Source organism: Etheostoma cragini, chromosome 8 (genome assembly GCF_013103735.1).
Source record: "Etheostoma cragini isolate CJK2018 chromosome 8, CSU_Ecrag_1.0, whole genome shotgun sequence".
NCBI lineage: Eukaryota > Metazoa > Chordata > Actinopteri > Perciformes > Percidae > Etheostoma > Etheostoma cragini.
The window spans coordinates 3,492,846-3,514,445 of NC_048414.1; the positions used below are offsets into that span (position 1 = coordinate 3,492,846).

The window sequence follows — 21,600 nt, forward strand, 5'->3', positions numbered from 1 at the left end:
ATTTAAGTGACAGCCTTTGTTGTGTTTGATTGCTAGCTTGTAGCCTGCAGTGAACCAACTTCAATGTGTATTGTAGGTCCATTTTTATTGCATTGACGATACAGAAGTCTCTCGTTAGCAGTTAGCTGGTTCCTGTAGGCTACTTGTCGCAAAGTGATGAATATGCATGTTCGTAGCTTAGCCCGGTCCTATTAAGCTCGTCCACGTGAATACACACGCAATGATGGTTATTGCCAAGCAACACACACTTATCCAAAGTGAACTCTAACTTTTATGTTCAAACATGATTAACACTAAACAAAATAAAAGGAAAATCTATTTTACTGATGGAGAAATAAGACAATGTATAGGGTTGTTGTTGTATCCAGAGCAAACACACTATGGGGTACTGCAGACAGTTGAAGATGTGAGGAAGAAATTAAAACATATAAAATGCCACAAAGGATTTATTGTTTTTTAAAAACCCGCCGATGGGGAGGTTCTTCACCAAAAACATCTATATACCGCACAACCATCGTTGATATTTTTGAAGATTCCCCCATTCTTGTTGGCAAAATGGGTTAAAATAGCTTTTATTTATTTATCATTGCAGGTTCATCCACTGCAGAGTTACAGGCTTCTGAAGCAAACAGTTACCAGCACTTACATTGGCTGATACATTGGTTCCAACTTCAACCGGCATGACAGGTCAGTTAACGTAACAGTTTTTTTTGTGTTGGCTTTACTGTAAAACATCCTGTGTTATGTTATAATTCCATGTTTTTAAATCTAATGTCCTCACAAGTCCTTCTACATCTGCACCCACTGCTATAGATTTCCCATCCATTCCCTCAACAAAGTTGATTATACATACGTTTGTCTACTTTGGTTTTATTTTGTAGTTGAAGGTTGCTCGTTCATCATAATTCATATCTGTTGAAAAAAAACAAGTCAAACTGAAGTAGGCTACTTGTTTACAACAAATACAAATGGTGTTGTAATTTTTTTTTTCAATTCAACTTTAGTAAACCACACTTAGTGTTCTACTTTGAACACTATGATTTATTACCTTCTGAGGTTAAAAGGTGACTGGTTTGGTGTGAATAACATCTACATTAATACAGGGGTTTACCCACTTAGCACACATGCCAAAACACGTTTGGCATGTGAGCAAGGATGGATTACTGAATGAGCCTAGCGGGCCCGAGAGGTCAAGGGGCCCTGAAGCACAAGTAGTTTGTAAAGTCACTACCTCAAAAAGTCAAAAAGCAAAAGGCTATGAAACTGAACAAATTTAGGTATTGCACTTCTCCAGCTGACTATCCCAAAAAGGCACCAGAATACAGGAAATCCCATCTACCAAAGACCCCCAGACCCCCTTCACAATATGTTTTAAGTGGGCGTTAAAGGATATATTCTGATCAAAAAGAACTCCTAGATTTCTGACAGTAGATCCGGAGGCCAGGGCAATACCATCCAGAGAAGACACATTGTTAGATAATAAGGTTCGGAGGTGTTTAGGGCCCGGCACATTGACTTCAGTTTGGTCTGAGTTAAACATCCGAAAATTGTAAAAAAAAACAGATTTTATATCTTTAATGCATGCTTGAAGTTTAACTTACTGACTGGTTTGTCTGGCTTGATTGATAGATATAATTGGGTGTCATCCATGTAACAGTGGAAGTTAATTGAGTGTTTCCTTATAACATTGCCCTGAGGAAGCATATATATAAGGAGAGAGAATAAAAAAATAAAACGTCCCTTAGCCTGGGATGACCTCGCTCCCGCCTCCTGTCTGGCATGTCTAAGATAAGACATTTTCAGAATTACTGGAGCAAAGTGATCCTGATATACAATTGAAACAGAATTCACCTAATAAATATCTAAAAGTAGCAGACAAATCTCAAAGGCCAGGAGAGAAGGAGGGAGCGAGAGTGATTCCGGGGCTAGCGTGCATCTTGCTGTCTTCTCAGGAGACCGAATGTCTAACTGATTAGCTGCAATAAACACCATGGTGGAAGGAAGAAACAAGAGTAGGGCAGAGGGAGGTCCGGGGTCAGACCTGGAGAGACTGTGGTGAAGTGTGTGTGTATCTTTTTATATACATATTCTACTGTGCAATATCTTTTACTAAAGCTTCCCTGAGTATTGATTTCCTGGTCTGCCAATCAGCGGACACTTGAAACGTAAAGGTGTGAGGCAAAGTGACCAAAATTGGATTCAGATAGAAGCTGGCCATTGGGCCAGACCAAGACCGGTCAGGTTTTTCCTTTCACTACTGAGAGCTATAGGATTAGGTGGCTCAATAAAGCTGCGACTCTCTGGCGGCCTGGCTACAGTGCTAAAATAAACCTTGGGTTGTTCTTATTTTGTAGTGAGTAATAGGCTGATCGGAGTTTCTGAGGGACTTCCTATAGTTTTTCAAATTGTCTTGCCAATCTAAACGATATTCTTCCAATTTTGTTGAACACAATTTACTTTCAAGTTTGTTGAAACTTGGAGGTTTGTTTTAATTGGCAGGTTTGGGAGTGCTAGTTTCCTTTGCGTAATCATCTCTTTTTTGAGGGGATCAACAGAGTCTAAAGTCGTCCGTAGTCGTCAACAGAATAAACGATTATGAAAACAGGTGCAGCCCGAATTTTTTTTTACAGGAAAATAGCACTGAAAATTTAAATTGTTTGACACCCTTGAAGCAGATGTGAACCCAGAATGTCATGTCTTACATTGAATGCAACATTTCATAAGCCTCAGCCAATATGTTACAGCAAAAGCCCTGAAGCAAAGTATGCTGATATAACAGCACATCCCAGTGCAACTGTGGCTGGTAGCTTGACTGTTACTTTGATTTAGACAAGCTGACAGATCCGGCTTTGGCTCAGCTTGTTGGATTGGTATGTTCTCTTTTTTATTATTTTTTTGACAAGAAAAGTGCATAGCTTCTTAGTGATACTTCATTCCCACAGTGTTCAAAAGTAATTACCTCAATTATCTGGGTAACTCACCCATATATGGTATAGAGGTGTAGCTTACTCCTAGACGCTGCAGGTGTGACTGCGACATTTCATTCTCCCTCTCCCCCCCCCCCCCCCCCCCCCCCCTTTGATGTCTTCAGCTAAATAAAAGGCCTAAAATGCCCAAAAGAATCTTGAAAAGTAAATACTGTACTGTGTTTATACATCGATTACCCTGTCAGATTTCTGCATATATGTGCAGAAACTCTAGGCAACATGACAAGATTTTGGCATCAGAACCTTTCTGGTTTCTGTTTGTAGTCAGAGTAGGACCACGTTTTCATCAGTCTTCACAAATGAGCGGGGTTTAATTGCTTGCAGGTTAACAGTCCATGTAGGGAGAAACGAGACTCATTGGCCAAAAGGCAATCTTGGTATTTAATTCAATAAACTTTTATCTATGGGGTCAAATCATAACCAAGTTATCTCTGGACACTTACAGATAGAGTAGGTCTAGACCACACTAATTTACAGAGACCCAAAAATTTCAGCCATGCAAGTTTATCTGTCATCTGGTTTTAAGATGCCCACCTCTGAGATTTCTGCATTTATCCCAATACAATGACCTTTGAGTTGTGGTGCTCACAGCGTGTACACTTCCTCACAGACAGGAAGTCGCATCACATCAAGGGATAGATTGCTGTGTTAGATATTTATAAATTGCATTACTTTGGAAATGCAAATGGTCAGAGACACTGACAACGGCATACTTTTGGTACATTGGATTTCAATTTGGTATATTGAATTGGATTGGCACCGGGCTTGACATTCTTGACTTCTGCAGCACACAAACAGAAACACTGCAGGCATTGGTTGCAAACAGACAGTAGAACAAAAACAATAAGTTGTCTTCTCATTTTATTTAATAACCTAGACCCCCACCACCAAGGGCTATTAAATTAAAAAATAATATGAAATCTCAAAATTTTACAAAAATCCGCTGCTCATCAAAATGAGGCGTAACAGAAAATGTTGCAAACCAGTTTTGTCGTTCACAGCTGTGCCTACTTTCTGGGGCAGACAGTTGATTGAATATTTCATACATGTTTAACACGGACATGGCTACGTTGTTTAAAATTAAAAAAACATCTATGACATGTTTTACAAGTGATCGTACACAAATTGAAAATGAATAGGTAAAATAATGCACCATGAATTTAAAGCATACTGTAAGTGGTAAACAAAAAAAAAAATCGACAGCATTCGCAGTGCAAATAAAGATAATAAATAAAACTGGATACATACTGTATGTACATTGAATATCAGGGCTGAACAAGGTCAATGCATAGCAAGGCTCCTTAGTACCACCACAGTGCTGCTAATGCACGCACCAATGTAACCTCTTTCTTGTAATTCCACTATAAAGAATTGCACTGAGCAGAGTATCATTGCAGTGAAACACATTATTGCACTGTAAAGAAAAAAAACAGGAATATAATGGGAGCTATGAAGACATTAACATCAGCTCGCAAGAATGAATAATAAATTTGCTATGTAATGAACGTCATGAATTGACCTGCTTCACAGCTACAATCACAAGTCTGTCCAAGAACACGACTTTCAGGGAGTTGATCAACTGTGCAGTAACAAAAGGTTTTCTTACAATCAGTTATTGGCCTCATTTCTTCAAGTGGTCTCAATCAGAGTAGAGGATTGTTTAATTATCCGACGCTGGGTTTTAATTTGTGTACGCTCCCCCATCGGTCTTAAATGATAGTAACTACAGAGAGATGAGTATTTTTAATTCAGAATAATCACGAGTGAAAGTGAATACAAAGGCTACTACACAAACATGAAAAGGAGGAATGTCCCAATGTTAGTGCCAATAAGCCCATACATCATCATTAGCATGAATGTGGAGATCGTTTTCTGCAAATGTGCTGTAAAAATTCCCACTGTGAAGGGGAAGGAACTACAAAATGAAGAACACATGATGAAGCACGGCGCTGAGGATGCGTGTGCGTCATTGTTGACCGTCATAAAATGGGTGTTGCCTTGGTCAAAGCGATGCGTATGGGGTAGTTTACTAAAAAAAGCAGGGAAAACATTCATGTGTGGCTGTTGTGTCTAAAGGAGAGGCGTGAAGATGCGATGGGGTTGTGTGAAAAATAGAGTGATATAATAGTCTTCAGATGGGATCACAATTAAATTGAAGTGAAGGCAGCTGTGAGCACAGAGAATGATAATGTAGTAGTGGCAGGAAATGCCTAGTAAAATCAATAAAATGTTTAGGACGCAACAGAACAAGCCTGGTGTGGATGTAGTGTGGAGGGTTATTTTGAGGTGCCAGCTCTGCAGATATCATCCTGTCGAGTGAAATCACGTCACTTCCCTTAATTGTCCACGATACAATCATTGTTTTTAAGAACAATAACACACGGGAGTGAGTCACTTCTTAGTGGGAAAACAAAATCCAGTGATAAACAATGACTACACATAGAAAAACAAAACTGATAGAACTACGCCAGATCTTTGATATGTGATGAAGATGAAGCACACACATTGGCATCTACATCCGCCATGAGCTTTAAATAGATTATCCCAAATTGGCTTTGTGCTTAGTGTTACATAAGTTTCATGTGCAGATAAACATTTCCCTTTTTTACATGATTAGTTTAATTCAACAGGGTCATGCTTAGCAGCCTGCAAACAAACGAATAAATCAAAGGAATAAAATGACAATTGTTTAAGAGTACACACTCTAAGGGGGGGATGCAGTCTTATCCTTGAGCATTAAAGAGCTCTATAAAAGTAGTCCCGCTATAAATTACGACAATGTCAATCACCACTTAATATGCGCTCAATCTCCTCTAGTCTCTTCAAGGCAGCTGCCCTTTTTTTCTCTATATCTTTAATCTCTTTAGTGGACTTAACCTTAGTCTGCTTGTCGGACTGGCTACTGTCCAAAGACTCTGATTGGTCTACGCCCACACCACCTCCCTCTGTAGAGGATTTCCGCACATTCTTCTCATTCCCAGCCCTCTTTAAAACAGCATCAGCACCCCTCCCTTCCTCCTCAACCTCAGCAACTTCCTCGGCCCCCCTCTGAACTCTCTTCTGCTTTTCCTCCTTAGCCGATATGGTGGCTCCTCCTGCTGAAGTAAGTGGTTGCCCTGCTGCGCTCATGGCAGCCATTTTACTTCGCACAATACTTAAGTGACGACGCACGTACTCCTCATTCGGCGCCAGGGCCAGTGTTTCCTCCAGGCATCGCTCGGCACGCGGCAGGTCCCGCTCCTCAAAGTACACCACGCATAAGTTGTGCTTGCCTTGCACATTGGTGGGGTCCATGTGCAAAATGCGTTCAAAGCAGGCTTTAGCACCACTCGTGTCCTTCTTGTGATTCATGAGAATGTCGCCCTTCAGGATTAGGCCCTTGATGTGCTCTGGGTGGTGACGCAGCAGCTCGTCCAACGCAGGCAGTGCATCCACCTCACGTTTGGACTGAGAGTAAAGCAATGCCAGATTAAACAGGGCACTGCGGAAGCCTGCTTGCAGACTGATGGCTTTACGCATCCAACGCTCAGCTGCAGCATTTTCATTGGCATCCATGGCCAGCATGCCGAGGTTGAAGTAGCCGTTGGCATCATCAGGCTCCTCCTCCACGTAGATCAGGAAACGACGGTTGGCCTCAGGCCAGAACTTTGGCTCACCTGCAACAGAAAGCAGACATAATATAAAGGTGTCTTTTAAAAAAAATTATAATCCACTACTAATAATCAACTACATAGTCTTGCCTTACAGATATTTAAAGCCTGGGTTATGGTTGCTTTGAATCAACGTTACAATCGAGGTCAGAGTTAGGGCCAAACCATGCTCTGACTATGCATCACCAACGACGGTGTAAAAAAAAAAACAGATCATAGGGAATGGGGGAATAAAAAATGTGGAGTTTGTTGGGTGCTTGGGTGACATACTGGTAGAGCGCCCATCCATAGATAGGTAGATGCTCGGTCCATAACGCAGTGGCTACGGGTTCGATTCCAACCTATGGCACTTTCCTACATGTCATTCCCCCTCTTTTTCCCTTTTTAAAGCTATCACAAATAAAAGGCCTAAATTGCCAAAAAAAAATAAAAAATACTGGTGCTTACTGATAAAAGATTATAATAATGATTTCAGTTGAAAATGTAAACTTTTCTAAAAGCGGGCAAACTATTTGCTTGAGGAAATTGGTGCAATTCAGGAAAGTAAACACAAGAATGAGAAGGAAATAACGTGGCATTCTTGCAGCTCTGCCCACATTAACACCTTGCCACCTGTTGTAGAAAATCTAAAAACTAAATGGCAAACACAACCCAGCTCTTCAAACATGTCTGCAAATAATTAAGAGAGTTAGGGCTACTGCAGTTTACTGTCAAGTGACTCTTTGTTGAACTCTGTTGAGAGAGATGAGTGCAAACCATGAACCATACCAATTAAAAGAGCTACCGGAGAATGCTAGTCTGACAAGCCAGACCCACATCAAGACGTTGGGTCTGGGAACTCACCGTTGGCAGGACTCAATCCCAGGGCGAGATAAACGGTTGTCTTTCAAATACCTTCTGCACGCAACAGGATAGAGCAACAACCAACCAGAGCAACGCTAATTGATAGATTAAACATTAGCCGTATCCGGTTCACAAAACTCCAAAACACATCTTCCTTTTTTAAGAATGACTTCCGTGCTTAACTCAAAGTCTTCCAGAGTCCGCTGTTCACCAGCAGCAGCCATCTTCTTTGTTTTCATTAGCAGGGAATTCTATTGGGGAATTCACACGGAACCATTGCAACTCTGCCATCAATTATGTTAGGCCCGCCCACCGACTCTATACACAATGCGATTGGCCGGACCACAGTTTGGTTTTTCCAGCTCGCAAGCAAACGGAGAGTTGCTAGACTTACCCTGGCTGCAAATGAATGCTGCCGCTAGGGTGCATCTAGTTTTCAAGACTGTAAAAGTGTAAAAACAATATTACCACATGAACATTTGATGTTTTACATGTGTTGTTTATCCAAGTTGAAAATCTACTGCGACTGAAGAGAAGAAATTCAAGAATGTGATAAGTCCAATTAAAAAAATAGAATCTGCAGAATGGAGGAAGCAGGTTGTATGAGCATGTTGCATAATACTATATAACAATTTAGACATGAATGTTATAAATCCTTTTTAAGAGTAGATGTCACTGTTTTTTCTTTTTCAATGGGGGCACAAACTGTTGGAAACCCCTTGATTGATGAAGTAGCAATAAAAGCTTTTCACCCGTTCTCTTTTAAAGGTCGACAGTTCCAGAGTCATGCTAAGGTGAGCACACAGGAAAACATGCTCTGTCAACAAGAATTATTTTTCACTAAATGACTCATGTCTGTCAGTTCTGTTTGAACAACCATACATACAATGTTTCAACCCCGAGTCCTCTTCAAATATAGCTTCTGCACCGGATTAACCGGCAGCAGGAATGTGCTGGTCGTAATAAAAGCATGATCACTGCAGCAAGTTTTACAAAAGCAAAAAAAAAATAAAGGCTTTGAAAGCTAACATAAACCGCCTAAACTTTCAGTCAAACTTGTTTTAACTGCAACTACTTATGAGAAGTTTTTAAATCACAATAAACACACATGATGAAGCGTGACTTGACTAGGCCATGATCGCAGGGTTTCTAAGGGTCAATTCTTAAGAGCCTGGTTACACCCAAAATGTATCATCAGGTAGTTATTCTCTTTGTTCATACCAGTTGGCGTAAAAAAAGCCAATAAAGAAGTGCCTAGCGCTTTTAATTAGCACTTCACGTTAACCCCAGCCAGAGACTGGCCTCACTCACCAGACTCCTGCATGAGAAGGGCTGAGTTGAAGAGCGCCAGCTTGTGACGTGGGTTTAGCTCCAGGGCGTGGTTGAAGTTCTTCAGGGCTTCTGATGGGTCCTTCATCTCAATGTTGACGATGGCCAGGTTGTACCACAGGTCAGCGTTGGAGGGGTCAAGCTCCAAGGCTCGGAGGTAGGCGTCCCGGGCTTCTGTGAGCTTGTTCATCTTCAGAAGCAGCTCCCCTCTGAGACAAATTAAATTAAATTAAAAGCACATCAAAATCAGGAGTCAAAGACTGGCAATTATATATTTTACAAGATTGGTGATTTACGGTATAAAATTTTCAATATAATGCCTATTTTTTCATTGGGAAAGTCTAATTCCCCTAAATACCAGAAAGCCCAGACAAGCAGCGTAGGCAGCATTTTTGTCATGCTTGGGTGCAAACTAAACCGTGCGCACAAATTCATAATCTGCGCTCTCGGTTTAACAACCCGTGAGCACGGTTTAATAGACATGAGCAAGGAGGAAAGATATTCACAGATTCAAACTTCTGGGATCAATTACTTTATAGTGAAATGATATTAAATCACAAATGATTCAACTTTCCTAACGTAGTAGGGTTAACAATGAGCTGCCCTCCAACCTGGAGAAATAAGATTGGTCTCTAGTAGCAGCCGGCGGTGCTTAGACATATATAAACTACAACACAGACGCAAAAATATCTATTAATTTAGTAATTAAATAAGGTAGTGTCTCCAAACTTATGTTTTAACAGTAAGTGTTGTATTACAACTAGGAGGAGACAAGTTATAATTAAGGTAAGAATAGGCTATATATAGAATGTCTTTCCTGTTTGGCTCACGGTTTAGTTTATTTCTTTCAGCTGAGCCCAGGGAGGCTCCGTACAACAACAACGTGTCACTGTCCAAAAGATTACTGACAGCACTGTAGATCTGCCTCATGTGTGACTCTAAAGGTCAGAATAGACATATGGTCAAAAACAAAAAAAATCCAATTTAAGACAAACTGTTCACAGGTAAGTCTTAAAAAAGAAAACATAAGATGTTGCGGTACTACAGTTGGAACAAAATGAACAGTCTTGCCTGCTGATGTAGGCTTGTTTGAAGTCTGGTCTCATGCTGATTGCTTGTCTGTAGAGCTGGTCAGCCTCCTCCAGTCTTGATTCATTGGCTCGGATCAGATTCGCCAAGTTTATATAAACGTTGAGATGGTTGGGGGCCACACGTGTCGCATACTTCTTACCAGGAATGACCTGATGGTGGTCAACAGAGAAGTCATTGATCGGAAAGTCATCCATAACATGCTTGATGATGCAAATCTGATCATCTGGTCATCTGCCAAAAATTGCAATTCAATGTTTTCCTTATATAGTTCAGCCCTAAATCTGTCCACTTTTCTTTCTCTCTTTCTTTTTTCCTTATTTTCTGATTCTGTCATGTTATAATTTCCCTAATCTTTTCGGGTCTTTAAAATGTGGTGGAAACACAGACAACAATGGGAGTAACCTTCAAAATAGTTCAGGAGTCTTATAAGACCCCAGAACCTTGTTTCGAAACACGGCCTACGAGAACATTAGTCAGCTGTGTGAACCACGAGGGAGCTGCCTCTTGGATAAAAAAAAAAAAATCCAAGGCAGAGTCAGCTCTTGGTATTAAATTGCAGTTTGCCATGGCATGTTTCCAGTTGATCTGCTTCAACTTGAAAACAAGAACAAAACAAGCATGCTTCAGTTGAACACTGACAGGTGAGGCTTTTTAGAAAGAGACACACAAGCATATCACGTAGTTATATCAAAAATGTTGAAGATTGTACAAGCAAGGATCCAAGAGGTGTGGCTAATCCTGAGCGTGAATGAATGAATACATATTTTAGTTTGGACTTTTGCTTAGCTACATGCAACAGGTATGTGACATGATGAGATACCTGTGGCATGAGGGATTTGGCAACCAAGTAGGCCTCTTCTGCCTCTTTGGACTTGTTCAAGTTCTTGTAGGTTCTTCCAACATTCATGTGAGCACCAATGTCATCTGTGGAAACATTGATTGGAGTATAAGCAAGACAACAATGAAAAAAATCAACTACAGGTTGAAATATGAATTATCTCTGCATTTCTATTAAATCCATTTATTTCTCACCTGACCCTGTTTATTTCCAAAGTATTTTTCCATGCATCTCCCACGTTGCTTTGTTGTAACATTCCACAAATGCTAAACTAAGTACACATTATGAGATTTTTTAAAAAAAAATGTATGTACTGTACTTAAGAGAAAAATGTAACTTTCAGAAGAAGCAAAGAAAGTTCTTCTGGGAACCAATTAATATGAATTAATAAAAGGGGTCAGACAGGACAGAACTGATGCTTAGCATAGCAGGAAATCCTTATCGGGTTAATGTGTTTACACCGTTAATCTTGGGGAAACACTCTTGGGTGGCAAACCGGCAAAACTGTTGAGCTGTTCAGCTTCCTGAAAACTCTGCCATGAAGCAAAACAGAGCTGCTGGAAGAGGCTGAACTCACGTACGTCTTATTTCCTCCTATTTTTGATGCACACACTTTTCCTGTCCATTTTCTTTTTGTTCAATCGTGAACCAAGGGAAAACATACAGAGTGAAAAAAAGTAACGTTCCGAGAAGCAAAAGTTAATACAAATGCAGTTGTGTGTTTGAGAGAGGGAGCCTTCTTTCTACAGACAATTGTGCTTCTCTAATACATAATGTTGGCAGTTTGTTGGTCAGGTGCCACCAACAGTGTTAAGAAATTGTAATTTCCCTTATTGAATTGCACAATTGTACAGTGGGACTGACACATCAAGAATGCAGGCAGTGAGAACCAAGCATCTGTTACTGTTACAGCTTCTCATGAAAAGGTTCACATATAGATTGATGATATTTTACTACTGTGTTGTAGGTGTTTCTGTTATTTGGTCTAGCCCCCCTGGTCTGCTTGTTTCTGGCAAAGAACTGGTAGTACAGTTTATCAACAGATAAAAACATGCTTGTGTCACAGGTTTTTGATAACATTATCAGTACACTGTGTATCCCACTAAATACAAAACATTACAGGAGATCTCACAAGATCCCCACAATAGTGCAATACCATCATTTTTCTACAAATTTCTAAATTCCGTAATGATTTATGTTTCTTACCTGGTTGGACGCGAGTGGCCTGGAGAAAGTACTGCAGTGCCTTTGCATAATTGTTTTGGTTCTCTAGAGCGTGGCCAACATTATTCCACAACTTGGCGTTGTTCTTGTTGACCTGAAGAAACAGACAATTTATGAAAAGACCGACTCATTATTACTAGTCATTTGTTACTGTTTAACAAGGGCTTTTATCACAAGTTGATTAAAGATTTGTTTTAAAATTGGGAAACCACCAAGATACACTGGCAACGCTGCCTTCCTGCTCTTTCCAGCTTACCTTCAGGGCAGAGGTGAATAGAGTATATTCTGACTCCCAGTCCCAATTCCTGTTGAATGTTTTCACCGCATGTGTAGTTAAAAGCACCCCAATTATCAACCAGGAGATCTTCTTCAAGTGTCTACAAAGAACAATGTAAAGAGTTTCAAATGATATTGCTTTGGAAATGCAACACACCAAATTGTTGAGATTAAACATTTTGACAAACTTGATCAATTTGTCAGTAAATCATTAGCTATGACTTGGTACATATTTAACAAGGTCTACACCCCATTTAGAAAACAAAAAGGGCAGGATTGCAGCCAATCAACATTGAGTAACGCTGTCGTAACAGTTGTCTCTAGTGAAAACAAGCTCAGAACATTAGAAATTACACCTTCTGTAATTGATGTTTTCCTGAGGCACAAAAGGCGTGAGCGGTTTTTGTTGATTTGCATAATAGATTATATTCAAGGCAGTAACATAATTTTGGACAAGCACTTACCCTTTATGTGAGACAATCTTGAATCCATGTGCAACAAGGACACAGAAGCCCATGCTGGGCACATAAAGTACCCTCTCTGCCACAACAAACCCCACAGGGAAGAAGAGGTTGGACGCAGGAATAAAGGGCAGGACAATCAAAGACAGGGCCTGAAGGAGAAAGCAAAATAATTATTTCAGTCCGATTTAGCCATATTATTTTTTAATGGCACTTGTAACTACATAGTCACGTTAAGAGCTTGCCTTCACATGTAACAAACATGAAGAAAATATTAAAAATATATTCACTCTGGCTAAAACAACAGTGAATTAGACAATTTGTTGATCTACAGATACAATGTAATAAACAATTTCAGTAATTTGTCTAACAAAAATGGTTCCAGCTTCTTAAATGTGAGGATTTAATGCTGTTTTTTGTAATAGTAGACTAAATAAATTATTTGTGTGGGTCGGACAAAACAAGCAATTTCAAGATGTCACCTTGGGCTCTGAGAAATTATCTTTGCCTTTTTGCCCAAAATAATGAATTGATCAAATGAAACTATTCTTTAGACTATTCTGAGGGTTGATCAGTTTTTCAATATAGCACAAGTGCAATCAAAAGGAATAATATGTTTTATGAAGAGATCTGAATGTTAAATAGGGTCTTGTTGTGGGAGTTGCACATTTGATATATACGGTTAATCTGTATCCTTGACATTCCACGTTCTGTTACAAGTTTTAATGAAATGTTTTGTCTACTGAGGTTTTTATTCTGTAGTTATTCCATGTTTACACCTCAAACATACTTTTGCATATACACCTTCTCTCACAGTATTCTCCCATGTCAGACTTAGTCATGTTTACAGGTGGAGAATTGGCTTCTTAGAACATGAAACAAGAGGTGGTCACATGTAATGGTATGAAGTAGATGAACTGATATATTTGATCTGATAGTTTGGTTGGAAAGCGACCACCAATTAAAATTTGAATGTTTTTAGTTTTTTTTAACTGAATGCAAAATGGATATTCCCACATATTTACAGCGCTTCAAAGACCGTATATCTACACAGATATACACACACACACACAGTATATATAAAAATCCATTATTAACTTATTGATATTGAGCATTGAATCGTTCTAGAGAGAATCGCGATGCATCTAAGAAACTATTTTTATAATACATACTTGTATATATTATAAGTAATACAAATACATCTTATTACTCCCCGTCCACATGATACAAGCATTTCATGATTGCGCACACGCCCCCACGCAATTGCTAGTAGCCAAGGAGGACACGGAGGATTAAAAAAAAAAGATGGCCTCTGAGTCTCTGGGCGATACCATCTACTGAACAAAGGAAGCATTCCACACGTACATAGACAATCCCTCTTCAGTTAAAGCAAAGTAGGGACATGGACAGAATCCATCAGTCTGTTACTGTGTATAATTTTTCAGCTTTTATCTAAATGACTAATCAAGAAAATAACCAGGAGAATAATTGCTAAGAACAATGATAATTATTGCACAGCCAGGAGCCCACATAGGTAGAAAAAGCAACTGTTGTCTAAAACAAGTTCATGCTTCTCCTGCTCCATGTGAGACAGCTTACAGCCTTGCAGTGTAGCTAAGTACGCTCATGTGGTATGATATTGTTATTCAACATATTCCAACTGCTGCAAAGGTCATTATTCCGTTTATTTTGTGTTGATTTGTGGTCCCCTTTTCTAAACTTAAGCTTAAAGCAATACTGAGAGGAAGTTTCCTGACCTTCAAGTGAGAGAGCCATGTGCCTGTTGCACAACAGACGCTAATTTGTTATTGACTGCTCACTTAAGTAAGAGCTTGTATTTTATCCTTTTTCATTTGGGCTGCCCGATATTGCCTATGTATATCATTTTATTTCCTCGGTTTGCTAAATTAAAAAAATATATATATGTTTTTGGATTTATATATTTATTTTACACAGACGCAACATACAGATGCTGTGGAAAGCATGCTTAAAGATTGGGGTGATAAATAACATTTATCTGGATATTACTGTCGACTACGCAATTGTTAAAGTAGTGAGGTGACAGCTTTGTGTTTATGGAGCATCACAATGCATTTCAATAATCTGGCAGAGCTTCCTCTCACCATGATGACAGTCTTGGCAGAGCTGTGTCTGTAGCGCAGGCTGTGGTAAACTAGCAGTCCCAGAAAAGTGTAGAACACCAGGGTGGCCAGGTTACGGAGGTCTAGGAGTGACTCCACCAGAGGAATGGTGCCCATGGTCCAGTCGCAGCAGAGCTCAGAGGGATTAAACAAAAGCCATGCATTCACAGAAAGTAGGTAGTTGAAAGTCAATTGTCGAGTGGGAGTGGGGCTGACTGCTGCCGGGTTATCAAATCTACAAAAGAAGACAGAATAAAAGTTAATCCAAGTAATAGAGCATTAGATTGGTACAGCAGGAGTTGATTAAAAAGAAGGTGTGTAGCATGTAGGGTGTAATGGTTTTGAACAGTTCCTAGCAATATGGTACACTGGAATGATGTTTGTGAGGAAAAAGCTAAGACTGCAGAAGAAAATAAAACTGCCTTATTTCTTTTCTACATGTTCCTGCTAACCAGTTTAGAAACGCTATTTTCCCATAATTTCTTTTTTGGTCCTCTCCTTTTCATCCTTCACTGTTGTGTATACGGAAACACAGGCAACAAGTTAACAACTGCATCATCCAGATGGGCTGACGTGTGCTCCTGATTCCATAATGGATATAATGCTCCTTTCTGGCTAGTAGCGGTTTTATTTTACACCAGTGTCAGATGGACAGACAAGTAAAAAAGCATGGTAAAAATATGTATATATATGTAGAAATATGTAACCCATCTGGTAGAGCGGTATCCAAATTTTGATACCGTCAAACCTCCTACCCATTTTACCGCAATATATGCTATTACCCCGACTAATTCAAAATGATGACGTAAGGCCCAGATGGTGTCCCCAAAATGTTGGCTTGTGTCTGCACCGTTCAGAAACTGAAAACCAAACACTAGTCCGGAAACACCTCTCCCTTCCCATGATGTCAGAACCCCAAATGCTGCCAAACTGCACAAGTCGTGTTCTTCTTCGAGACCAGGTCACTCAGTGCACGACTTGCCATCCCCCGCCCCCCCCTCTCTTTCTCCTCCACGTGATGCCAAGCACACTTAAGCATTTTTAGGCATTACATAAATTATATTTAATTTGAAATCCTTGTCTCATATATAAGTGCATAGCACTTTTGTTTGTGACGGTATTGAAACTGATTCCGTTGCTATTTTCAAGACCCCCATGGTATACCGCATTACTGCCCAATCCTACCATCTGGTGAAGACTCTGAGAATGAAAACGTTTGATTTAAGATTTTAAAAAGACAGCGCTCAAAAATGTGAATGAAGCCAGCGTTTATCCTGCAGTCACACTGAACATGTCTGAACAACTGCCAGTGACACTTCCATACCCATAACTCCTAATCGGTCTCCCTTTGGTATTTACTCCAGCCTGTATTTGATCTAAACTGCTCCAGTGCAGCAGTAGTCCAAACTTGTTTCGGGGATCACTTCTGGATCACAACTGGAATGGTTATAATCTAAACATGCAGTATTGTTATGGCTTGAGCCCAGAAATTCTTTCAGACAATCTGTAGACATCTTTAGGGATTATGGCTAAAGGATAAGCATATCTAGACTAATTGTCTGTAATTTTATCTTTGTTATCCAATGCCATTTGGCTGCTGTGGAATCCTGTACAGATAATTAAAAAAAAAGTTTACCCTTAATCAACACTTAATTCAATAGAACTATAAACAGAATAAATCACAAGGTTATTTACCAAAGTAAAATTGGCTCAACTTTTGACACTTGCCACTTTTGCAGTCATAGGTAGGTAATTCAGTGTAAATAAATCAGCAATATAATCTTAGCTATAATTCATTACTTTAGTTTGATGGTCTATGGTTTGACATGCGCATTATTTTTTGAATGAAAACTAATCTTTTGAATAAGAACAGCAGCTTGTAAAACACAGGTCCTCCTTATCTACATAAAACTAATATAGAAGAATATGAAATGTTGATGAGTATGTTCATAAAGACAAAGTGCCCCCACAACACCACGTTGGTCACAAACAACACATCCTCATGCAAAAATATTTTAGACTTTTGAAGTAGGACAGTTTTAGTCTCTGACATCATTTTTAAAGCAGAACTTTAAAGGGTTAGGCTCAGGGCGCCTGTCCAGCAGTCACAGCCCCCCCATTCTGACATGAGTCTCCATTTGTGCATGTAAAAGGACCTGAGCATGTGTATGTATGTCAGGCCTGTGCGTAGTGTGGAATAAAAACAGAGTGTAAATTATAATTACCCCACTGGGATTAATACAAATAATTTATTATTATTAGCAAAAACCGTGTACCTGCAGCCATAGCAGCTCTGAACAACAGCCCAAATCACTGCCACTTTGTGTTATTCCCTTGCATGTCATTCTGTTTTGTGTGTACTTTTGTTTCTCTGTAAGTGCACTTTGTTCATAACGTACGGTGTTTGTGACTAGGGCTGGGCAATAAATCAATATTATATTGATATCTGAGGCTAGATACCGCTAGATAAGTGTTGTCTTTTCTTAGTTTCAAAAGGCTACATGACAGTAAAGTTGTGTCATTTTCTGAACACACTAAGCTGTTCTAGCTGTTCTATTATTTGCCTTTATCCACATAGTTATTATATCAACATAACTGATTATTATTTATGAAAAATCACATTGTGTGCATAAATTGTATAAGCACAATTGTCAATCCTACATTATTGCCACAACATCGATATTGAGGTATTTGGTTAAAAATATTGGGATATTTGATTTTCTTCATATTGCCCAGCTCTATTTGTGACACAGAATTGATATTTCAACAATCAATAACAATCTCACTGTTACCTCCAACACCATAAATATCCCATTACAGCATAAATATCACATGCCAAATACCATTTGTCATCAGCATGTGTTAAGGAGCCACATTGTGTATGCTACAATGCTTATTAGAAAGCATTTGAGGAACATTTATATTTAAAAACCACTAGATTTTCTCTAAATAGGCGTGTTGAAATAATCATTGCATTGATGCGTGGTGATGCGGACCTAGACAATTCTGCAAAGATCTAGTGACAGACTATAATCGATTATTGCCTACTGATATTGCTTGGAGATTTTGTAGGTATTTTGTATTTTTGCCATTTGTTGTGTTCAGACTCCGCTACATTCAGGAAGTTTCTTTTTTAAGAGCATAGGTGAGTTCATGTATATCTGAATGCTTGAATTTGTTGATAAAACCTATGTCTAACAATATATAATAATATTGAGGAGGTAAGGCACCGTGATGCATCTGCATATCAAATCGATTTGAATCGTTGACAGAATAGTAATTGAATCGTGGCACCAGTGAAGATTCACACCCCTAATATTTCACTATTAAGGCTCACTGATCTCTTCGCAACTGATTGCTTCTAAACTTTGAAATCAAGGATGTTGAGCTACACTTACAACCCTAATGCATGTACAGTATGTATAATTTACTCTAATTGCAGAACTTCATGCACTACAAAAACGTTGTAGGCCTGTAAATAACATCCATCAGCAGCAGGAAGTCAGAAGCCATGGGAAGATTTTCTTCATAATCAAATAAGAAGACATTATATAAACTATTACATAATCTGAAATGAATAAAGAACCAGACTTGTATAATGTGTTTATATAATTCTGCAATCCATCTGCACTTAAATCATGACTCTGACTGTATTCCACTGCCCTTTAACATCTACAAACTTCTTTTCCTTTTATGCAGATAAGATACAGCAGCTGCAGAACTAGACTTTTTAAATACTGGCCAAGATTGAACTGCAAAACACACACACAAAAAAAACTGTTCATATCAGTAACAGTTACTGTGCAAAGTAAACTTTAAGTGTTTTTGATTGGAACAATGAGGACTGAAATGCAGTTTAAGCAGCCTTATGTTACAGCTGATAAGATCGTGCTGCCTACCTGGTGAAGACAGGAAGCTGAGACTGGATGACTTGGACCCTGATGACGACAAGTAGCAGGGTGCTGATGACGAGGACAATGAGCTTTAGCAGAGTTTGCAAGACAGCGTAGGGGAACCCGTCTTTACCCTGCACTACTTGGCGCAGTGTGTTCAACAGCAGGGGCAAGGTAAACTGAGAGAATTGCAAGTAGGAGAAACACAGGAAGCTTCAACTTAACATTATAGCGTAAGGGGTTCCTACACACTTTCAGACTTAAATTACACATTTTTTATACTTTAAATGACTATTCCATTGTAATTTAGGCTTGTGATGTAAAACATTTAAAGGGAAACTATTATGTTTTTCCATATTTGCTGTAATATCTATAATATTACAATGTCAAATGTTAACGTTAAACATGGGCAAAGCTTCCATTATTGAGGTAAATGTATTTCCAATGAATCACTGTGAGCAACAAAAAAAAAGGCTCCACTTTCAGGGGTGTTTTCTGCTCTTGTCTCTGTGTCACGTAAGATACATGCTAACGCCGGAGAAGCTGTAATCTTGGCTGCCAATGTCGGTAAATTCTCCCCAATTTTAGGTCACATTACTGCTGGAACATGTCTAGATGTGTAATATTCTGTTTAAAAGCCTTTAGTGGTGTGTTTCACGGCACAAAGTCCTGCTGTATACTCTGTTAAAGCACTGTGTCACTACCCGAAGTGAGGCAAATGTAGATGTGAGTTGCACATTCTTAGAATTAAACGGTTTATGGCATAACGTGTCATACTGACATTTGTGAAATCCATTAAATAATAAACTTTTTAATAAACTTACTTAATAAACTTTTACAAACAATAACTGAAGATGGAAATCATTTCAAAAATGTTTTAGCTATCTATGATTGTTTGATTGCTCGCTTGCAGCCAGCAGTGAACAAACTTCGTACGTAGGTCCCTTTTTACAGTCTTGACATTGACAGAAGTCTCTCGTTAGTATCTTGTATGCTACTTGTCGCAAAGTGATGCATGCGCGACTCACATCTGCACTCAACTCATAGGGGTGAAAAAAAAAAAATCGATACAACATAGTATCGCGATATTTTCAGGGGCAATACTGTAATGATACACAGGCGCTAAGTACCAATCTTTTATTATGTGTTGGTCAGTTTGTCTGCTTGACAATCCCATTTGGCAGCAACACAAATTGAAGTGAGATAAACAAACAGAGAAATGTATCTTATAAGATAAAACCGATGTTGACAATGTTTCCTTTTGGGGAGATCAGTTGAAATTGGGCAAAATTAGAAGTTGGAATAAAGGTTATAAATTGCAATATGTCGCAGAATATTGCAACATTTTAAATTATTGTGATGATATCGTATCAGGAGGCGTCTGTCATTCCCATCCCTATCAACTCACATTGGGTAGTGACACCCCCGACTGTAGAGAAATAAAAACAGGAACAACAGGAACGCCGATGCGGAAAGCTGACTAATCAGAGCAGACTTGGCTTTTCGGGAGGGGGAGCTTAAAGAGACAGGTGGTCCAACAGAGTATCTTTTACAGAGGGTAAATACAGGTACAGCAGCCATGGTCTAATATACTACCTATACCTACATTTAAACTTAACTAAATCCAGGTGGCAACTGCTTTTCAACACTCCCTTTTACTGTATGCTTAAAACACTCTGTAGTATAAAGCCAGCCATGCTTTGATATAGCAGGTTTGTGACCAATAGGAAGTTTTTGATGCCTTACCCCTTGTGCAACAAACACTTCATAGACACAGCAGATGCCGACGACCGTGATTCCCTGCTCCTTACACAGTGTTGCTGCAGCCACCAACACAACTGTCAGAGCAATGGGAGCCCAAACTGAAAAACAAAAAGGGAATATACACAAATAAGGCAGTATATATGCAACCTGTTACAGTGATTTGTCCATTTTATACAAAGTGGGCAAATTCTTGGTACAGATTTTCTTGATCAAAATGATATACACCAAACCCTAATGCAATGCAGCCCTACCACCTCTTTTCTTGAGGACACAATTGATCCTTTTGTGTAATGGAGCGTCCGACCAATTCTGTTGCCTTTTTAAGGCCGATACCGATAATTAGTAGATAATAAAACCAATAACTAATATTTGGAACCAATATGCATATACAGTGAACATTTTTATCTTTAAAAAAATTAAGATTTTGGAATGTTCCAAACTCCAACACAAAACTTCATCCAAATGCGTTAAGCAATTATTTAATTAATTAGAACCTTTTAAACATAACACAGTATCAGATAGTGCCCAAGACATTAAGTAAGACTCAGTGGTGAGTGAAACCGAAGCAGAGAGACAGACATAGCTGTTGCAGACTCAAAGTAGCATTATTTTAAAAATCCCCATGCTCTTTGGATGCTTTTATATTGCCCTTAATGGTCCCCTAATACTGTATCTGAAGTCTCTTTTATATAGCCCTTAGTGGTCCCCTAATACTGTATCTGAAGTCTCTTTTATATAGCCCTTAGTGGTCCCCTAATACTGTATCTAAAGTCTCTTTTATATAGCCCTTAGTGGTCCCCTAATACTGTATCTGAAGTCTCTTTTATATAGACCTTAGTGGTCCCCTAATACTGTATCTGAAGTCTCTTTTATATAGCCCTTAGTGGTCCCCTAATACTGTATCTGAAGTCTCTTTTATATAGACCTTAGTGGTCCCCTAATAGAGTATCTGAAGTGTCTTTTATATAGACCTTAGTGGTCCCCTAAAACTCCAGTTTTTCAGAGCCAGTCCCACAATGAGCTTTCATCAGTATGTGCCATTTCTGAGTCTTTAGCTTTTGAGGAGGAGGGGGGGGGCAACTGCCACTTTGATGGTTTGAAA

At 39.1% G+C, this 21,600-nt stretch overlaps 1 protein-coding gene across 2 annotated transcripts in view; it reads right to left on the bottom strand.

Annotated features, from left to right (window-relative positions):
• Positions 1–3,833: 3,833 nt before the first annotated feature.
• The window catches only part of tmtc3 (transmembrane O-mannosyltransferase targeting cadherins 3), a 26,859-nt gene continuing 9,092 nt past the window's right edge, over positions 3,834–21,600 (bottom strand). For both annotated transcript variants that reach the window (XM_034878229.1, XM_034878230.1), the window contains exons 5-14: positions 20,481–20,596; positions 18,741–18,913; positions 14,824–15,076; positions 12,704–12,852; positions 12,220–12,340; positions 11,946–12,057; positions 10,722–10,825; positions 9,881–10,050; positions 8,792–9,018; positions 3,834–6,643 (exon numbers count right to left, since the gene is read on the bottom strand). In XM_034878229.1, coding sequence (XP_034734120.1) covers positions 5,769–6,643; positions 8,792–9,018; positions 9,881–10,050; positions 10,722–10,825; positions 11,946–12,057; positions 12,220–12,340; positions 12,704–12,852; positions 14,824–15,076; positions 18,741–18,913; positions 20,481–20,596 — 2,300 coding nt within the window. In that variant the 3' untranslated portion in view covers positions 3,834–5,768. The remainder of the gene's footprint in view (positions 6,644–8,791; positions 9,019–9,880; positions 10,051–10,721; positions 10,826–11,945; positions 12,058–12,219; positions 12,341–12,703; positions 12,853–14,823; positions 15,077–18,740; positions 18,914–20,480; positions 20,597–21,600) is intronic.